The 19,955-nt window shown below is 48.3% G+C and overlaps 1 protein-coding gene and 1 long non-coding RNA gene across 2 annotated transcripts; one reads left to right on the forward strand and one right to left on the reverse strand.

The window, feature by feature from the left end:
* Positions 1-4,004: 4,004 nt before the first annotated feature.
* Positions 4,005-8,263, forward strand: LOC136174660 (uncharacterized). Its single transcript, XR_010664410.1, has 3 exons — positions 4,005-4,048; positions 7,033-7,100; positions 7,865-8,263. It is a non-coding gene; the product is annotated as an uncharacterized lncRNA (long non-coding RNA).
* On the reverse strand, positions 4,041-18,321 carry MS4A1 (membrane spanning 4-domains A1). The gene is made up of 7 exons (XM_065944835.1): positions 18,195-18,321; positions 10,042-10,206; positions 9,476-9,595; positions 8,269-8,325; positions 6,510-6,746; positions 5,455-5,556; positions 4,041-4,356 (listed from the first exon to the last, which is right to left on the reverse strand). The coding sequence occupies exons 2-7, from the start codon at positions 10,189-10,191 to the stop codon at positions 4,120-4,122; spliced, it is 903 nt and encodes a 300-aa protein (XP_065800907.1). The 5' UTR covers positions 10,192-10,206; positions 18,195-18,321; the 3' UTR covers positions 4,041-4,119.
* Positions 18,322-19,955: the final 1,634 nt, after the last annotated feature.

Below are 19,955 nucleotides of genomic sequence, written 5' to 3' on the forward strand. Positions count from 1 at the left end.
GGACAATTCTTAAAGAGATGGGAATACCAAACCACCTTACCTGCCTCCTGAGAAACCTGTATGCAGGTGAAGAAGCAACGGTTAGAACTGGAATGGAGCAACGGATTGGTTCCAAATCGGGAAAGGAGTACATCAAGGCTGTATATTGGCACCCTGCTTACTTAACTTATATGCAGAGTACATCATAATAAATGCCAGACTGGATGAATCCTAAGCTGGAATCAAGATTGCCAGGAGAAATATCAATAACCTTAGATATGCAGATGACACCACCTTAATGGCAGAAAAAGAAGTAAAGAGCCTGTTGGTGAAAGTGAAAGAGGAGAGTGAAAAAGCTGGTATAAAATTCAACATTAAAAAATCGAAGACATGGCATCTGGTCCCATCACTTCATGGCAAATAGATGGGGAAACAATGGAAACAATGACAGATTTTATTTTCTTGGGCTCTAAAATCACTGCAGACAGTGACTACAGCCATGAAATTAAGATGCTTGCTCCTTGGAAGAAAGGCTATGACAAACCTAGACAGTGGATTAAAAAGTAGAGACATCACTTTCCCAGCAAAGGTCCATATAGTCAAAGCTATTTTTTTTCCAGTAGTCATATATGGATGTAAGAGCTGGACCATAAAGAAAGCTGAGCACCAAAGAATTGATGCTTTTGAACTGTGGTGTTGGAGGAGACTCTTGAGAGTCCCTTGAACAGCAAGGAGATCAAACCAGTCAATCCTAAAGGAAGTCAATCCTGAATATTCATTGGAAGGACTGAGGCTTCATTGAAGCACCAATACTTCGCCTACCTGATGCAAAGAGCTAACTCATTGGAAAAGACCCTGATGCTGGGAAAGATTGAGGACAGGAGGAGAAGGGGACGACAGAGGATGAGATGGTTGGATGGCATCACCAACTCGATGAACATGCATTTGAGTAAACTCTAGGAGATGGTGAAGGACAGGAAACCATAGCATGGTGCAGTCCACGGGGTCACAAAGAGTCAGACACAATTGACTGACTAAACAACAACAACAAAAGAAACATATTTATGATATAAATTTAAGTATAAAATATTATATTTTTATGCAGTGATTGCATCTGGGTAAAATCATGTATTGTCTTGAACTAGGGTGATCAACCATTCATCCTGGTTTGCCTCAGACAGTCTGGATTTTAGCACTAAACTTCCTGTATCCCAAGAAATCTCTCAGTCCTGAGCAGAGTGGAGTGGTCAGTCACCCTGCTATGAACAAATTGCCAAAGAAATAACTGGAGAGAAAGTCACAGCAAGATTTTCATTTTCTGAGAGTAGACATCAGTGGTGTCTTGTGATAAGGAGTTAATGTAGGCTCAGTAAAAACTAGTTGAATATATAAAAATGAATTGATTTAGTTACTAAGTCAAGTCCGACTCTTGCGACCCCATCGACCATATCCTGCCAGGCTCTTCTGTCCATGGGATTCTCCAGGCAAGAATACTGGAGTGGGTTACCATTTCCTTCTCCAGGGCATTTTCCCAACCCAGGAATTGAACCTGGGTGTCCTGCATTGCAGGTAGATTGTTTACCGACTGAGCTATGAGGGAAGCCCTATTTTAAAAAATGAATAAAAGAAACTAAAATACTTAAGGAAGCCGTGTGTTTGGAGAAGGATCCTCATATATATTTCAGAAGTTGAGAAAATGAGATAGAAATAAGATCTTGTGTCCTTTTTTTAATTTTTTTTTTTTTTTGGCCATGGAGCATGGCATGTAGGATCTTAGTTCCCCAAGGAAGGATCAAACCCATGCCTCCTGTATTGGAAGTGCAGTGTCTTAACCGCTGGACAGCCAGGGAAGTCCCAAGACCTTATCTTTTCTGAAGGCTTTCTCACCAGTTTTTGCCTTGAGTTGGTCACAGCTGCACCCTCTTCCCTTCCCCTAGTCCAAGACAGGGACTGGTCCTAGTTCACCACCGTATAGTCCGGTCACATTCTGGAGTGAACACAGAAAGGAATGTGTTATTAATGACCTACTCCAGGAGAACTTTCCTTGGGAGTGTGTGTGTGTGTGTTGAATAGTCAATGTCTTGACACCTCACAGTTCAAACCCAGACTAGGGTTACGTGAATCTGAACTTGAGAGTGGTGGAGGCTCCTGTGACCAGAATGTTTGTTACAAGAGTAAAAAGTCTCAGGGAAATACCATGTTGGAATCACTTGCTGCAGCTGAGCACACGCAGAGAGTTTTATTAATTTAAACCATTTTCAAGAACTTTACATAGAGAAATGCCCCACCTACTTTTTTTCTCTAATCATCAGAAATATCTTTAATTCGTGGTCCCTAACAAAGTGGAATGGAGAAGGCAATGGCACCCCACTCCAGTACTCTTGCCTGGAAAATCCCATGGACAGAGGAGCCTGGTGGGCTGCAGTCCATGAGGTCGCTAAGAGTCGGACACGAGTGAGCGACTTCACTTTCACTTTTCACTTTCATGGGCTGGAGAAGGAAATGGCAGCCCCCTCCAGTGTTCTTAGCTGGAGAATCCCAGGGACGGGGGAGCCTGGTGGGCTGCCGTCTATGGGGTCGCACAGAGTCAGACACGACTGAAGTGACTTAGCAGCAGCAGCAACAAAGTGGAAACGTCACTGAGAGTGGAAATTGCATCGTCTATATACCCGTCAGGGTCTGGCAGCATTTACCATGCAGCAAATGCTCAGACGTAGTTGATAGATTTTAGTGACATATTCCTAGGTTAACGCTCTGGCTGTGTAGGGTAGGAACCTCTCTGAACATGAATAAGAATCTAGAGGTAGGGTAAACAGTCCCTGAGATTTGGCATTATAAGTAATTGTGTTATTTTCAAGCATGATCTTCTTTCTCAGAATTTCTCTAGCACTTAGTATCTGCATTTTATAACCTGGCAGTTAATTTCATGTTAATGAGTTTTTGAAGATTGTGAATGTTTACGTTTTTTGTCCCCAAGGGGTGAAACATGATTTCTGACTCTTTTGTGTCTTTCTCAACACCTCTTTCACGCTGGTCAGAGAGCAGGTGCTTGATAAACCTGTTGACTTGGCTCTTACATAGACACTGGATAGGCAATTTCATTGTTTCAAGCATTATAGCATTTGAATAAGATGATCTGGGTACGAAATAAGACTAAAAATTACTTGCTGTTACTATTGAAAAGTTACATTGATTTATTACTGTGTGAGCATTGTAAAACAGAGATAGGAATTCTTTTCCTTGATCATGGAAGATCAGTTACACTTACTTGATAAAATATTTTGTGAACTGGAAAACACTGTACAGATACAAGCATTGATTATCCTTTGCGATTTGGGTGTTCATTATGGCATTTTTTTCTATCATTCTTTCTTCTCTTGCCTAAAGGCAAAAAGTGTGTAGATAGAGCAGCCAAGAGCCTAGAGGAGGAGTTAAGAAAAGTTAAGACGGAAGGAGACAGATCAGATATAAGCGGTGCTGTTTGTACAGAGACAGGGCTGAGGACTGGTCCCTTAGAGCTCCTCCAGTGAGGTGCAGAGGCACAGAGTCAGCCCACAGAAAGACGGATGGAGCAGCTTCTTTACTGTACTTCATTATCATTATCTTTTACTTTCCTGAAAACAGTGGTGCAAAAGAGATTCCATATATATATATGTATATATATATATATATATATAGGTGTGGAAGGAATCAAAGATAGCTTAAGGATGGCACGGAGCAGTCACTTACATTTTTCATCTGATACACAGTCTGCCTACTGCAGAGAGAAGCAATGAAAAAGCCAACTTCTGCTGCCGCTACTGCTGCTGTGACTACTCTGCTACTACCGCTACACCTTAGCCAAGAGTCGGGCCAGTGACAAATCGCGTTCTGCAGCCCTCATGCAGACTTCTGTCTTTCTAATGTAAGAAGGCTGTCCTACTCGAGAAGCACGATGCTACAGTCTGCTGCAGTGGCCTGTGTTCATACTCTGAATGAGGGTGGGGAGAAGGGAGCTGTCTGTGGTCCCTCCACGCAAAGACCAGAGAAAGACGTGGTGGCCATGTGCAGAGTGCCTTCAGAAATGCGGGTAAGTAAGTCTCTGGGAAGCTGTGAACACTAATGCTAAAAGAAAAGACGACAGCAAAGAAAAGAGACCGTTTAAGGGACACTATCGTTTTCTATTGGCGAGTCTCCCTGATCCTGGGGGGGCTCCGGGAAGTTCATTTCTGCTTCTTCTTCCTCTTCTTCTTGGACTGGAATAATCTCAATGTCTTCTTCATTCTTTGGTAGGGAAGATATTTCAATCTGCTCAGCCACTTCAGTCTGCTCAACCACTTCTTCTTTTATTTCGATCGCCTGTTCCTTTTTTTCTTCAGCTGACAGGAGAACGATGTTCTGGAACACAAAATTTAGCAAACTTTTCTTGACTTTGATTATTGGCACAGTTCTCAACAATCTACACAAATATCAATATCTCCTGGTTTTTATGCTGTTTTCTATATGCTTCTGCATACCAGGATTGGTTTCCCAGGTGTTCAGATCCTCACCAAACCACTAATCAAGGCCTATCCTCAAGGCCAGCAAACACTTGCCACCTAACCTGGAATGATCTCACAGTGTTTGGGAAAGAACACTGCAATAGTAGAGGAATTTATATTTCAGTTTTGACTGGCCTTTATTGGAGATAACCTCAGGAAAGTATTAACTTGCTGTCTCTAATCCTGTTTTCCTCACTTGCAAAATGAAGGCATTAACAATGATTTCTAAATTCTATTGCAAAGCTGACATCCTATGGTTCTAAAGCAGTTGATAGTTGATCTATCCCTGGGATATTCATATCTCAACTGTAGGGCCTCTTTGAACCTATTGTTTTGAACGAGAGAGTAGATAGAAAGAAGAGGGGAGAAGGGAGTACTGAGAAATTGGGTTTGGAAGAACTAGTGGCTTTAATCAGCCTGAAGCCATCCTGCTCTTATACATTAAGTATGGAAACCTGAAGTCAAGAGGCATGACTGAAGTCCAGCAGAGTCCAAGGTTAGGAAGAGGGTGCACGTAGCACAGGACCCTTGTACTTCCTTTAACTGCCATGCCCCCACCCGCCTCCCCGCTGTGGGAATCTAATAGATGTTCAGAGCACAACTGTGGAGTAAATGAAGTAAGTAGTATTCAGATTATGTCACAGTGAAGCAGGAAGCTTTGTGGCTATAGCGGGGAGGGAACAGGTTGGCCCCTCTAGGTCTGTGCCATCAAATGGAAACACACGAATAGTAATACAGCTTCTCCTTCCCTGTGGACACAGGTTGCAATCAGCCCCAGTCAGCCGTTTCTCAAAACAAATACACTGAATATTACTGGTATTTTCTGCTTCCCAGAAATATGCCAGAATCATTTTTCATGATGCTCCCAGACTCATCAGATTATGCTCTCCATAAATGATTTTTTGCAGGTGAGACTTTCCTAAGGGAGGTTGTGAATAGCACAGCTTATACTTACAGCTTTGGGTCTGGAGCATATTTTTTTCCACTCATTCTCAACAGTGCCAGCTGTCACAAGTTTCTGGAGGAAGGCAAAGATCATCATCACTGCGAAATTGCTCTGAAAAACAGAAAAATTAGGGTGAAAATGTGCTAATGAAGCCATGAGAAGATGGTTAATGCACAGTAAATGACCGATGACTAAAGGTAAATGATGGAAAGGTCAATTCTTTAGGGAAATAGTGACTAACTGTGAGAAATGCTGGTATCTGCATAACCCTAACCCTTAGTAAACTCCTGGCACTTAGCAGAGAGTGTATGTTGTTGACCCAAAGTAAGGCAGTAATAATTAGTTGAAGAGTCAATTCCATGTAGGCAAGAACAGTTTAATGTGAGTTCCACATGAAACTGTATCCAGCTTTAGGTGGTATAGTATCACATCAAGGAAATCTCTCCGCATCTAGGAGATGTATTTCTTTTCCCTTCAAGTGAAGTGAAGTTTTAGTTGCTAAAGGCATGTCCGACTCTTTTATGACCTCATGGACTGTAACCCGCCGGGCTCCTCCGTCCATGGGATTTTCCAGGCAAGAGTATTGGAGTGGGTTGCCATTTCCTTCTCCAGGGGATCTTCCCCACCCAGGGATCGGACCCACCTCTCCTGCATTGGCAGGTGGATTCCTTACTATTGAGCCACCTGGGAAGCCCTTGAGGCAAATGGCATTCATTACAACTTAGGTTCTTCAGTGTTCATCTTAATACTAAAAATAATAAATATTAGTTCCATTAATAATACTAATAAATGTTAAAGCAAAGGCTTAAATAGCACTTTCTGTGTACCAGACACTGTTCGAAGTGCTTTTCTGTGTTAACTCATCCCTCAAAACAGTTCTATAAATACTGTTACCATCTCCCATTTTACAGAGGAAGAAAATGAGACAGTGTGGTGTGGTCAGAATTCTGGCTCAAAACCATATAGGCAATAAGTGCAGACACAGACAGTCTGGATCCAGAGCTGATGATCATAAAGAAAACGCCATGCTTCCTTCCTGAAAGCAAAGCCAGTTTCACACTTACCAAGAACACAAACCGTATCCTGGCACAATACTCCATGGACTGAGAGTTATTCTCATCAGGGTTAGCTCGTTCACAGTTGTTTATGTTAATATATGGCATCTGAGTCTTAATAAGGTTCAGATTCTCCATTTTAAAAAAATGGGAAATTGTCATATTAAATATGTCCATGATCAAAAAAATTATTCCAGAAATAGCAGCAAAGAGGCTCAAAGAGTTCATTATTACTCTTCCTGTGAGCTGAAATAAGAGACAGAGATATTTATTAATTGAGTCTAATTTCCAGTTGGACAATATAAGCTAGGACAGAGTTCCAGATCTTATTTTCCTGACTCATAAAGGTACTGCATCTAAATCCTGCCAAGTCCTGTTTCTCTTGGCTGTTTTAGTCTCCTCGTCGCTGCAAAATAAACACCGTCCTGTCTGCACCCTGTCGCTTTCTCGGTCCTCCCCACCTCGTTTCTGCCACCCATCCAATCAGTTCATCAAGAAAATGTTCTAGAAGTGATCCTTGTGCTTCCTTTAGCTGCCGGCACCCCCCGCCCTGCCCCGGATCCTAGTAGATGTTCCGTGCACAGCTGTTGAGTGAATGAGGTAAGCAGTATTCAGAGTATGCCGCAGTGAAGCAGGAAGCTTTGTGGCTATAGGCAGGGAGCGAGCAGGTTGGCCGCTCTAGGTCTGTACCATCAAGTGGAAACACACGAATAGTAATACGCCTTCTCCTTGCCTGTGGACACAGGTTGCAGTCAGCCCAGTCAGCCCTCTCTCAAAAGAAATACACTTCGGGCTGACGTCTCTGGGTAGCACCAGGTTAGAGGCTGTCAGTGTGACACGCCGCCTTGCAGGGATGATGAAAGGCCAAAAACAGGAAGATCCATGCAACAAGCACCATAATGATGTGGTGTTACTGATGATTATCTCACAACACACAGATTTCATCCCTGCTCGAATGACCTACAGCTGGCAAGTCAGTACAACTGGCTATATCTTAAATACAGCTTCATCTTCACAAACAGTTGCTTTTTTCCCCACAAAGTGAGTTTGTCAGACCACCTCTATGGGGGAGCCATCTCAGTCTCCTCAATCTCGCACAGACTTTGGAAGTGACTTAAATTAGTAGGACCTCAGTAAGTGTAGAAATGTTGAAGAAGGAAGCCTGCTGGTAAACCCCTGACCTGTAAAGAGTCAGGGGGTCTACCCGGGTGTAGATGTGCCCTGAGGGTTACATGAACAAGACCCCTCTAGCTCCTTATAGACTCTGAAGCACCTTCATATATTTTATCCTGCATATATGTCGCTCTGTTTTATCCTCAGGACAATTTCATGTGGTACCAAGGACTGTTATCTCCATCTTACAGGTGAAAACTTAGAGGTACACGGGGGAAGCTGGCTTGCCCAAGGCTACAGCTCAAGGTTAACGAAGACTTGAGTCAGTCACAGCCTTGATTAGACCATTTCCCTCCATGCTGATCTGAGAGGAATGGCGTGACTTTCAAAGAGATTGCAGTCTCTTGCAGCATCTCATTCCTGAGACCATAAGCCTGCTCTTCACTGATCTGCCTCTGATTCTGTTTCCACGGACATCCCATTTTCATGTTTTTTATGGACTGATCACAGTAGCATCACAGAGGATCTTTCACTTCTGGGGGTTGAGGGGTCACAGCGCTACTGTAACTACGAGGGTCTTCCAGGGTCCTTGTTTCCAGCTGAGAAAGTAGACCCCGCTCTGACGTGTGGGAAAGGAGGACATTCGGTTACTTGCCATGCTCTGTGTGGAGTTTCTCTCCGCTGCGGCCAGCAGTGATCCAGAAATGATGTACTGTAAAGAGAGGCGGTGGGCGGGGAGGGGTGGGGAGGGATGGGAGAAGCAGTGGGGAGGGGGGCAGAGAGGAGAAGCCATTGTGAAAAGGCTGTCCACCCTTTCAGCCTCTTTCCCTGCACTGTCCAGCCCTTTTAAATGGATTCATTCGTTTTTCAGCACACATTTCTCCACTATTCAGGCTCAACCACATTAAATCCATGCTTTTCATTCAGCCAGCTGGGGATCTGGGACTAGGCATTTAGTAAAACCACAGGCAGAACTCACATTTCCATGTCAATTAGTACTCACACTGTGAATTTAAAAGTTTTGGCTTTCTTTTCTTTCTTTTTTTTTTTTTTGTAAATTTTGGGAATTGTTCTTTGGAGTTCAGGGTGTTTTAAATGACTGATGGCAATGGTGAGTGAACTGTCATAGAAGAAGCACTTGGCCTGCATGTAGCAGGCGCTTCATTAAAATGTGGGCTGCTACAGGAAGTGATCATTATTTCTCGCCTTTATCTTCTACTCCTCAAGCTGTAAAATGGAGGAAACTCTGACTCTAATCGATCTCTCCTTGCCCTGAAAATTTCAGTCCTGAACCTGTCTTCACAGCTCATCTATGAAAGGGTACCAGGGAAAAGACATCACTGCCTCACACCTCATCTGCAGGGGGTTGCAGACCTGGAAAGCTGCACGTGAAGCAACCAGAGGATTACTGCTCCGCTGAAAGCTGAGGGGGTTTTCGGCATGGGACTGTTCCACCACATGAGACCGGAACGAAGGAGAATCGTTGGGAGGAAGGGCCAGGTGGGAGGAGCTGCGATGCCCCCACCCACTCTTGCTTTCCGAAACACCAACCCGTACAGTCTAGGACCCACCCGGCTCCACCCCAGCCATTGAGTTTGGAGAGGTCGGGCTTCCAGCGGTCTTCCCTGGCTGTGGACATCCACTTAGGGCCGCATTCTCTGAGTTCCCGTGAAGCATGACCACTGACTCACCTAGGAGACTCAGGCTCAACTCAGCCTCTTTTTCCTCTGATCCCTTCAACCAGACAACCTGTTCCCCGCCGCTGTGCTTTCCTCAACACGTGTGATCTGGCATATTCCCGTGGAGCTGCTTTGAAAGTTTTTGTCTGCATCGCTCCCCAAAGGCTGCTAGGTTTTACTCACCATGACGCCTCCCCAGAGAGGGTACCACAAGGTCACACAGATGGGCATGTAGACGTCCTTGTGGGTCAGCAGGAGGCTGCCCAGGGCAATGTGGAACAGCCCGTTCATAATCTGGACAGCCTGCGGGGAGCAGAGGGGCGCTGATGGTGGAACTGAAATTGTCCTCGAGTCAGGAAGCAGGAGGGGGGCCTGGAAGCCCTGGCTCCTGAGCGGACGGGCTGTGTGACATGTCCAGAGCAAGCGTTAAACGGCCCAAGACCTCGGTCGTTTTCAGATTCATTTTCCCCACCACCCCAGCATTTCCACGGCAGGTGTACTGGGATACTCGTGATGAATTGGGATGGAGGCCCCTAACTGTGCAAATCTCAGGATCATGGCAGGGCAGCGTAAGATCACCACAGTAATCTCTGTGCATCCCTGGCTTGAACCCCTGTGTCAGACGTAAAGAACACCTCATGTTGGATCAAATACCTTCAAGTCAGGTTGAGTCCTGTGCCTGGCCCGTAGCAGCTGCTTATGGAGGCCAGAGAGTCCCTAGGATGTGGAATGTGGGGTGACCGACTTACCCCCAGAGCCTTCGCTTCCCTCATGAAGAAGCTCTGTGTGGGGCCCGCCACTGCAGGCGCCCTCCTGGGAATCACTTTCTGGGCAGCATGCATGGCAGTGGGACCTTCCGCTGGGAAAGCTCCAACCATCGAATTCCTGGGTGTCGTCATTTCGCCCTCAGACTCCTGAAGACAATAAAATGGGAGGAAGCAGGATTGTTAGCCGACTTCTATCTTGTCATGAATCTGAATGGTTGCCTCTGTGTTCTCTGCACAGGTGTCACTGAAAGCAGTCAGGGCCTCTTCCTACTGGCTTTGGATCCGAGGCAAGGCCTCCTTCCACATTCTGAGACAGGGTCTGGGGGAGCATCTCAGACAAGGTATGCGAAGTGGAGTATTTCCTGCTGGATCAGTAATGGAGGCTATCAGAGTCATCAGTGACTCTGGCCCTGCAGTGTGAGTTTCTGAGCCCTAAGGGCACCCACTAAAAGATGTTTGCTCCTTGGAAGAAAAGTTATGACCAACCTAGACAGCATACTAAAAAGCAGAGACATTACTTTGCCAACAAAGGTCCATCTAGTCAAGGCTATGGTTTTTCCAGTGGTCATGTATAGATGTGAGAGTTGGACTATAAAGAAAGCTGAGCACCAAAGAATTGATGCTTTTGAACTGTGGTGTTGGAGAAGACTCTTGAGAGTCCCTTGGACTGCAAGGAGATCCAACCAGTCCATCCTAAAGTAAACCAGTCCTGAATATTCATTGGAAGGACTGATGCTGAAGCTGAAACTCCAATACTTTGACCACCTGATGCGAAGACCTGACTCATTGGAAAGACCCTGATGCTGGGATAGATTGAGGGCAGGAGGAGAAGGGGACGACAGAGGATGAGATGGTTGGATGGCATCACCAATTCGACGTGCATGAGTTTGAGCAAGCTCCAGGAAATGGTGAAGGACAGGGAGGCCCGGTGTGCTGCAGTCCATTGGATCAGACACGACTGAGCGACTGAACAACAATATGAAAGGAATGATTTCCATGAACCCAGACTCTTACATCTTCCCATACATAGAACAGCACTAAATTCCCTAACTTGGAATGTCTGATTTCCTTTAGTTAACAGTAACATCTTGATGTTCAGGCTACCTGCCCTTTGTTTCAAAACTTCTGAATGACCTGGCGCCTTCCCTCAGCTCCGCAGGGCAGCTCTTTCAGGATTCCTTGAGATGCTGCCTCCTGGACTTAAGTCCTAAAAATTTCTGCCAAATAAAAGAAAATTCTCAACTTTTAGGTTGTGACTGTTCTTTGAATGTACAGGTATCTGGCTCAGGGATCCCTGCCAGTATTCTCGACAACCAGAGAAAGGACATGGATTTTCTTTGTGGAGAAGGTTATGCTCATTGATTCATGAGTTCTGTGTGTCTGTCACCCTTGGATGCTTTTCTTGTGCTTTAATATTAGAAAGCGTATTTTTCACGGGCTTGTCCTTGTTCCTTTGCTTATCTGCTTTTGTCCATGGTGATGGGCCAGAGTCACCGTGGTAGAGGATGGTGAAGAGTGTCCTTGCAGTCAGGAGGGGCCGGTACAGTCTCCCCTGCTCCGAGTACAGGAGCAGTCTTGAGTACATCACCTCAGGGAGGCTCCCGAAGGTTCTGTGTAAGACGGTGGCCTCCTGGACCACACATCAGACTGCCTAGGTTCAGACCATGATTTCCCCGTTTGCTGTGAAACTTTGGGCAAGTTCTTCCAATTCTCTGGGCCTCAAGTTCTTCAGCCATAAAACAGGGACAGTGATAATTCCTGTCTCATGCGGTTGCTGTAAGACTTAAATGGCCCGATGGCGTGCGTGCCTCAGCCGGGGCAGCTCAGACCTCGGCATCTCGCGAAGCCGTCCCCGAGCCCTCAGCCCACAGTGCGGCCTCCTGAGCCTCCCGCAGCACCTGCCTTTCTTTGCTTTGTGGTCACTCACTGTGAGCAGCTGCTGCATCTGCTTGCTTGTTTATCGTTTGTCTCTCCTTTCTAGAACACAAACCCCTTGCATTTCTTCTTTACTATTCAAAGCGTGCCTGGGACTTCCCCGGAGGTCTAGTGGCTAAGACTCCGCTCTCCCACTGCAGGGGGCCCGGGTCCCATCTGGGATGAGCCACATGCTGCAACTAAGAGTTTGCACGATGCCACCGGAGACTCCGCATGCTACAGTGAAGATGGAGGGGCCCCGTGCCGCCCCCAAGACCTGGGGACAGTCGGACAAGAAAGTGAGTACTTTTAAAAGTAATGAAAGTGTGCCTGGATTTAGAAGTTTCTTCGTGACGGTAATTGAAGAAGTAAATGCAGGTAAAGCACCCATGTCTGAAGCATTCGCTTCTTTTGTTCTTGTTCCTATTCGTAACATGATTTCCTTTAGGAGCATTCGCTTCTATTTTTTTCCATCTGAAAAATGAGACCAATACACCTTTCACAGGCAGGCTGTGATAAATAAGTAAGTTAATGTAAGTGAAAATGCCCCGTACACAGGGAGAAAGTAAATGTGGTTTGATCTCTGGATTCTGAACAGAAGTGTCCCTTCCAGTTCTGACATTTTAAGACCACTCTGCCTTCTTCCTCGTGTGATCCCTTCGGTATTCATTTCCGTGTGTCAGTTACTGGCATGAATTCCACAGAGCCTTTCCTGGGCCCTGGAAATCTTCCTTTAGGGACACGGAGTTCGTGTTGTCCTCCTTGACTGAGTCGCGTAAGCGGCCTTGGAGGCCGAGGCCGTGCATCCTGCTTGCTGATCTCCGGGCACCTGCGGGCCTGCTGAGGACAGGTGTCGGAGCCTCCCAGGCCCCGTCTGTGCCCACTTCCCAGCGACAGTGGCATTCTGGGCCTGGCACCTCGTCTGAGCCTCAGGGTAGGCGGGGTGAAGCATTGCCTCTCGTGTGTGGAAGTGGTAGCAAGGACGCACAGAAGTTAGTAACTTGTTCAAAGTCACACGGCCATCAGAGACTTAAAATGAGGGCCCAGCAGAAAGAGAGGCATAATTACAGAGAGCAGACATGCGAATCACCACGGTGGGGAAGCGCGGAGGGACGAGTTGGGAGATTGGGGCTGAGGTCTGTACACGCCTGTGCGTGAAGCAGCTGGCTGTGACAACCGGCTGCGTGGCTCAGGGAGCCTGGCTCAGCACTCTCTGATGTAAACGGGAAGGAAATCCAAAAACGAGGGGGATGTATGTGCATCTGACAGCTGATTGACTTGGATGGACAGCACAGACCAACACAACATTTTAGAGCAACTGCACTCCAACAAAAATGTTAGAAAATGAGGGCTAGGACCTAGCCAGCACAGTATCTATGATGGCAGGCTGCTTCGTCTCCCGTGGGGAACAGGAAGTTAGCCTTTCCTTTATGAATCCTTTCCTTCTATTCATATAAATGTACGATTGGGGTGATTATAAATCAGGTGAAAGTGGAACATCTGTCTGAGCCACGGCTGAAGGAAAGAGGAGAGTCTGTGGGTGCTTCAGACCTGATGTTTGCCCCAGCTCTGGATTGCCAGATGCCAGGTGGTCTCAGGGACCTGCTTTCACCCCAAACCTCCCCACAGGACCGCCAACAAAAGGTCATATATTAACACAGACCGCCAAGGGAGTTTACAAAGTCATTTCTGGTCAGCAGGCGGGGTGTTTAGCGCCAGTCAGAACCTCAGAAACCATTCTGTTCACTTGACAAATGAGGAAACTGTGGCCCAGGGATGGGACATGCCTTGTTGGAGGCCCTGCACTGGGGATTTCCCTGCTGGTCCAGCGGCTACGACTCTGCACTTCCACTGTGGGGGTGCAGGTTCGACCCTTTGGGGAACGAAGATCCCCCAGGCTGTGTGTGGTACAGCCAAAAACATGTTGGCGTACTCCCATACTTATATTTCTGGGACTTTATTCCCATGAGTGATACATGATGGACATATTTGTAAAAGAAAAACCGACCTTGCAGTTAGTGACAGAGCCAAACCCAGGGCCCTGAGGTTGGGGCCGTCTCTCTGGGCTGCAGGCTGGACCACACAGAGGCGCTCACCGCGCACCCGCTCCGTCCAGGGGGAGTGTGCCTGGCTCCGGCTCCCCCACGCCTGTCCTACTACGTGGGCCTTCTGTCTTTCTGCAGGCATGGAAACGGGGGTGCTGAGGACTGAGCTAATTTCCCACGGTAAAGCATGGACGGGCCTTCCTGGTGGCTCAGCGGTAAAGAACCTGCCTGCCAGCAGGAAGTGTGAGCTCGATCCCGCGTCGGGACGGTCCCTGGAGAAGGGAATGGCAACCCACTCCAGGGCTCTTGCCTGGGAAATCTCATGGACAGAGGAGCCTGGCGGGTCCATGGGGTCACAAAAGAATCAGACACGACTTAGCAACTAAACAACAATAACAAGTACGGAATGAGCCGGGGTTACCTTGCTTCTCTCCAGAGCCAAGGTCATCAGTTAATGGACAGAAGGAGATGACTGGACTCCTGTTGTCTTAATTTCTCCTTATTTCTCAGCTGCTTAAGGTTATGCCTATGTCATTGGTGACATAAACCTTTTATGTAAACTAGTCCTGTCTGCAATGACCAATGGCAGTAATGACCTTTGGAGGGGAATGTTTTATTTCTCTTAAAATGATGCCTCACTATGTACGGCAAGTGTATTTCTACAAAACCTTCAACACAAGTATTACTGTAAAATGGTAATTTATAATCACAGACATACTTGTTTCTCTATGCTATCTCATTTTTTCATGGAAATATCTATATATACACTGTAGAAGCCATATATATATATGTTTCTATGGTGTATATATAGATATTTTAAATATATAGATATTTGATATATATAAAATATATATATTTATAGCAGGTTATTTGGACTGAGTAATGAAAGATTTTATTCTTTTTTTTCTATGGGACTATGTGAAACTAGACCACACTCTCATCAGAATATTGTAGATTCCTGCAGACTTACCCTGTATGTTTTTTTCTTTCATTGCTCACAGTGACTTTTTGCCCCCACCGGCGTGTTTTCCAACACACAGTTAGGCTCAGAGACTAGTGGGTACACTTGGTAGCGGTTACTGACCACAGTGGTCAAAATGTGGTCATCAGAGGATTTTATTTTCACTGAACTATACTAAAAGCAGGACTCCGTTGATCAGACCCTGCCCTGTTTTATTAGAGCAACTTCTGCAAATCTTTTCGGGTTTGTAAACGGCACCCACCCTGTTCTCGTGTCCATCTACTGAAGCCGACCGCACAGCCTTTATGGGTTTTGGTTTGAATCATGACTTTTGGGTCCAGTAATGCCGGCATTTACTCAGAAGCTCAGAGCCGCGCGGCCCTCGTCGCCTCAGCGCCCTGCGCTGCCCCGGGAACGAGCTTTGCATCTCACCTCGGCCGGGAGGGCTGCCCTCGCAGCTCCGGCCGGTCCTGTGCGTGCAGCGCCGCCGCCTCGCTTCTTACCGCGGTGATCTGATCTCTCCAGCCAAAGTCTGACTTTGGGAACGTGGGGTAATTTCAACTTAAGATGCTCAAAGAATAAAAACACACACACAGGTCCCAGCGACACTGAAGTGTTAAATCCTTCTAAATGGGAGGGTGATGCTTTACAGCGCCGTGGTGGCTCCCGCCATCCGGCAGCGGGAAGCAGCCACACCCCGCCCTCTCGCACCCGTCCCGGCGGCGTGCGGCAGCCTTGCGCCGGCGTCCGCTCTGCTTCGCACACGGCCGCGGGTACCTGCCCGGGGACGCCTGTGTCCGTCCCGCCGCCGCCTCCCCCGCGGCGTCCGCAGCGCGTAGAACAGCAGCAAGAGCCCGCTGATCGGCAGGGGCTGCAGGGCCCCTGACCCCAAGGCCGCCTCCTCTACCCGGCCCCCCAGTCCTGCGCCCCTGCCTCTCAGGCGCCTCCTGTCTCCCTCCACTTCCTCACCACCCACTTGCTCCTCCACACTCGGCGGCTAGTTCCTGCCGGAGCCACTCAGCTGAAACGGCCCTTTTCAAGGGCTGTGCTGCAGGGGGTTCCCGAGAGGCCCAGTGGTTTAGGACCCTGCGCTTCGACTGCAGGGGCCACGGGGTCCATCCCTGGCCTGGGAACTACGATCCTGCGTGCCACCGTGGTCCTGCATGCCACCGTGGTCCTGCATGCCACCGTGGTCCTGCATGCCACGAGCCGGGGCGAGAGCTCCAAGAGAAACAGACTGTGCCGTGGAGCCAGGCACCAGCCCTCAGACAGCGGCACGGCCGTGTCCCTGCCGCCCCAGCTTGGAAAGCTGCAGCCACGTTCCTCCCCAGTTCTTGCATCCCCACATGGAACCAGTGGCCAAGTCCTGCCGTTTCTTCCTCTGTGAGGGATCTTAGTTTGCAGGTGGACTTTCTTTTTCTTTTTTTTTCCTACTGCCAGTGTCACCCCATGAGTGAGATTCTCGTTTCCTCTCCTGGTCTAGCACAAAAACCTTACTTTTCTGACTTTCATCTCTCTCTTTCCTAATCCATCCTCTGTGAGGCTAGTAGATCAGGCTCTCTAAATCCCTGCTGAAGTTATACTTCCTCTTGAACTCAAACCCATCTCTGATCCGTCATCGCTTGCTGGAGAAACCCTCCACGTGGCTGCTCACAGACACAGTTTCAGACTTTGCTTTATTCTAAGAGTTCAGGCTTAAGAAGCATAGCCCATCTCTTGGTTTTCAGAAACACTGGTGGTCTCAACATGGTTTCTTAAGCGCACATCCCTCCACTGCCCACAAAGCCACTGGTCTGGACACGTCTCCTGCCTCCCAGGCGGCACTAGTGATAAAAACCCGCCTGCCAATTCAGGAGACACAGGAGACCTGGGTTCAGCCTCTGGGTCGGGAAGAGCCCCGGAGGAGGGCATGGCAACCCACTCCAGTGTTCTCGTCTGAGAATCCCGTGGACAGAGGAGCCTGGCGGGCGACAGCTCAGGGGGCCCCGGAAGAGTCAGACACGAGTGAGCACACACGGAAGGCTCTTCCTGGGCAGGAATTCTTTACACCCCCAGCTCTTTGCATTCCTTACTTGTCAACAAAGGCCACCTTTCCCATGGCATACTGATCCCTCTAATGGAGTGCAAATTCCTTCTGGGAATGCCTGTACTAGGATTACATAAGAACCTCTTTTCTACACACTAGCTGGAGCAGTGTTAGTCACTACAGTCGTGACCGACTCTTTGTGACCCCGTGGACTGTAGCCCGTCAGGCTCCTCCATCCATGGATTCTCCAGGCAAGAATACTGGAGTGGGTTGTCATTTCCTTCTCCAGGGGATCTTCCCGACCCAGGGATCGAACTCAGGTCTCCTGCATAGCAGGCCAACTCTTTTACCATCTGAGCTACAGGGAAGATCTTTTCTACACACTATGAGCTAACAAATAGGAAGCTGACTTTCCTCCCTGGGCAGCTTTGCACATACTCAGGTTTCAGACCAAAAGCCGACCATTTCCCCTCACCTGTTGACCAGTGAGCTGAGACTGTTTTATGCGGAGTGTTGCTGGTTTCAGGAAAGAACCGTGACAGGGTTAAGTCATCTCTATCGGCCTTCACTAGATCCTCCTCGCACTGCCCCCCCCAGCAGCTGCTGGATTTGAGGCAAGGTTTTGTGCTGTCCACCAAGCCCGTCCAGAAACTTTTAGCCCGAGAGGCTTACCAACACCTGAGGCTATACACATTTAGTGCAATATCTCTGGAGACAAAAGCATTTAAAGTGAGAGGCGTGTTATTTTCATAATAGCCGTGACTGGGTTTCTGACTTGGTACAGGGCCGTTCTAAGAGCGTCGGGATTTTAGCTCGTTTATTCTTCATAATACAGGGGGTATTCCTACTGCCCCCACTTTATAGATAAGGAAACCGAGCAATATCGAGGTTTAGTAAGCTGTCGAGGGTGGAGCTCGGGTTGGAGCCCAGCGGGTAGTAACCATGCTTTAATCTGCATGTTGCAATCTGCTGCTTTTGTAGAATGACCCAGAGTTGATCGGCTCAGGCCATCCTTGAGAGAGAGAGCAGTTAAGACAGAGGTGGACCACGGGTCTCGGTATCGCCTCTCCTCGGATAATAACACTACCGGAAAACCCGAGCAGGGACGCCCCAGAGTCGAAGCTGAGCCTCCGGCCTCGCGGACCATCCCTGCCTCAGAGTCACTTACACAGGGCAAGGGGTCCCTTACCTGAGTCTCCGAGGTCTCAAGGCTCAAGGGCTGATGTGTGCGTTCTGGCCGCCAAGTTCACCTCGCCAGCTCGTTTCCCCAGGACACGGGGCCCAGAGTGAGTGGGGCCAGGCCTGGGATCGCGCAGAGATACCAGGTGACAGGAAGTCAGGGGCTTCTGCTACCTTGGGCTCTGCCCCGACGGCTTGAGTTTAATACCCGGTTATGAGAGCCGGAGGATATACAAAAAAGTTCCTGCCGTACCAGGAGGTTTCACTTCTTGAAAAGGACCCCAGGGGACAGCCAGGCGTACTTCACGCTGCCTTAATTAGAAGAACTTTGTACCCCCGCCCTGTAAGCAGGTGTGGATGGTAGGTCCCCAAGGGCAAGAAGGGCTCTAGAAGTTCTCCCAAGAAGGGCTGTTAGCACTCTTAGCTTTTCCCGTTTGCTTTTAGGAGGGGATAGGTGGGAAGGAGGCGTCCGTGCAGAGTGATTGGAGGATCGCTCGGCCCTTGCAGTGGAGGTGGTGTGTGAGCCCTCCTCACCCTCACTTGCCCACACGTAGAGCTCTGGTGGGACCTCGTGTGTCTCACGTTGAATTTAGTAGAAATGGCCTAAAAATATTGAACGTGTGCCCAGAAGCTCTAGGGGAGAGTTCCACGTTTGGGGGTGTCATTGAAACAGCACCGTTACCTACATGCTCGCCCTTCCCCTCCATCTGTCTAGTCCCCCTGAGCCCCGTCTCTCTGCAGCAGGGGCTGGAGCTATGACTGCCGACCCAGAGCCAGATCAGCTGAGGGGGTGGAGGAACATGATGGCCAGGAGAGTGAGATGGAAGATGGGTCAAATCAAATCAAATCAGTATGGAACACGAAGCCGAGAGAGCTTTGTCCGAAGATACCGTGCCCCTTGCCCTACAGTGTACAGCCTTTTTGTTCAGAGTTTGGATTTTCCCTGACTTTTACATTTTCCTATCTATTGATTTATCTCATTAGAGACCCAGGGCTGTAGCTGGGCAGTCATTGGCTGGGTCTAAAGGCCGAAACACGCCAGCTCTGCCGCTGAACCTGGGGTCAGTTCATATCCTCTCTCTTGCTCTCTCTCTCTCCTCTATTTCTCCCTCTCTTTTCTTTAAGGTGATCTGGAATCAGATGATTAAAGTCAAGTAAAAGTCACTCTGGAGAGGCTGATTGGGGGCAACATAGAAAAAGTGCTATCTCCCCACAGTTGGGGCAGCTCCTCAGTGGGACAGGCTGGCGTCTGAACAGAGAACTTGCTGCCATCAAGCCCGCACATCTAGAAGCCGCGCGGCCGCCTCTCACTGACATTGCAGAGTGAGGGGGTGGACACGCAAGACCCCCGTCCGTTTAAGGTTCCGGCTGCGGGTCGACGAGTATCTGCTGACGTGCTCAGCAGCCGGCAACACCCCAGGGTCTGAGTCGTGGGTGACAGTGAGGCCTGAGGGTTTCCCTGCTGGCTCGGCGATAAAGAATCCGCCTGCAGTGCGGGAGATGCAGGACCCAGGGGACAGGCCTCTCCTCCTCAAATAAGTTATACAGTTTCAGAACCCTACCCATCGGCTACCATCTACTTTTCATCGGAACCCCACTCCCCCGCCCTCTGCCCTCAACTATGCCTTTTTCCTTCCAGCTTAGAGCAGAAATGAAAACCTGCTAGTTTGTTCTTGCGGCATGCTGTTTTCCCCATGCCTAAAGAAGCAGAGGATAACAGGATTTAATGTTAGGGATTTTGATTCAAATGCTGAACTAAATCACGCGCCCT

Source organism: Muntiacus reevesi, chromosome 9, assembly GCF_963930625.1.
Source record: "Muntiacus reevesi chromosome 9, mMunRee1.1, whole genome shotgun sequence".
Lineage (NCBI taxonomy): Eukaryota > Metazoa > Chordata > Mammalia > Artiodactyla > Cervidae > Muntiacus > Muntiacus reevesi.

What these genes read in the sequence shown, in the direction of transcription:
- MS4A1 (XM_065944835.1), bottom strand. Translation starts at nt 10,191, where the DNA reads ATGACGACACCCAGGAATTCGATGGTTGGAGCTTTCCCAGCGGAAGGT. An exon ending in GGGAAGCGAAGGCTCTGGGG is followed by an intron (nt 9,596 to 10,041) that starts GTAAGTCGGTCA and finishes TGCTCCCCGCAG; the next exon opens with GCTGTCCAGATTATGAACGG. An exon ending in GAAACTCCACACAGAGCATG is followed by an intron (nt 6,747 to 8,268) that starts GCAAGTAACCGA and finishes CTCTTATTTCAG; the next exon opens with CTCACAGGAAGAGTAATAAT.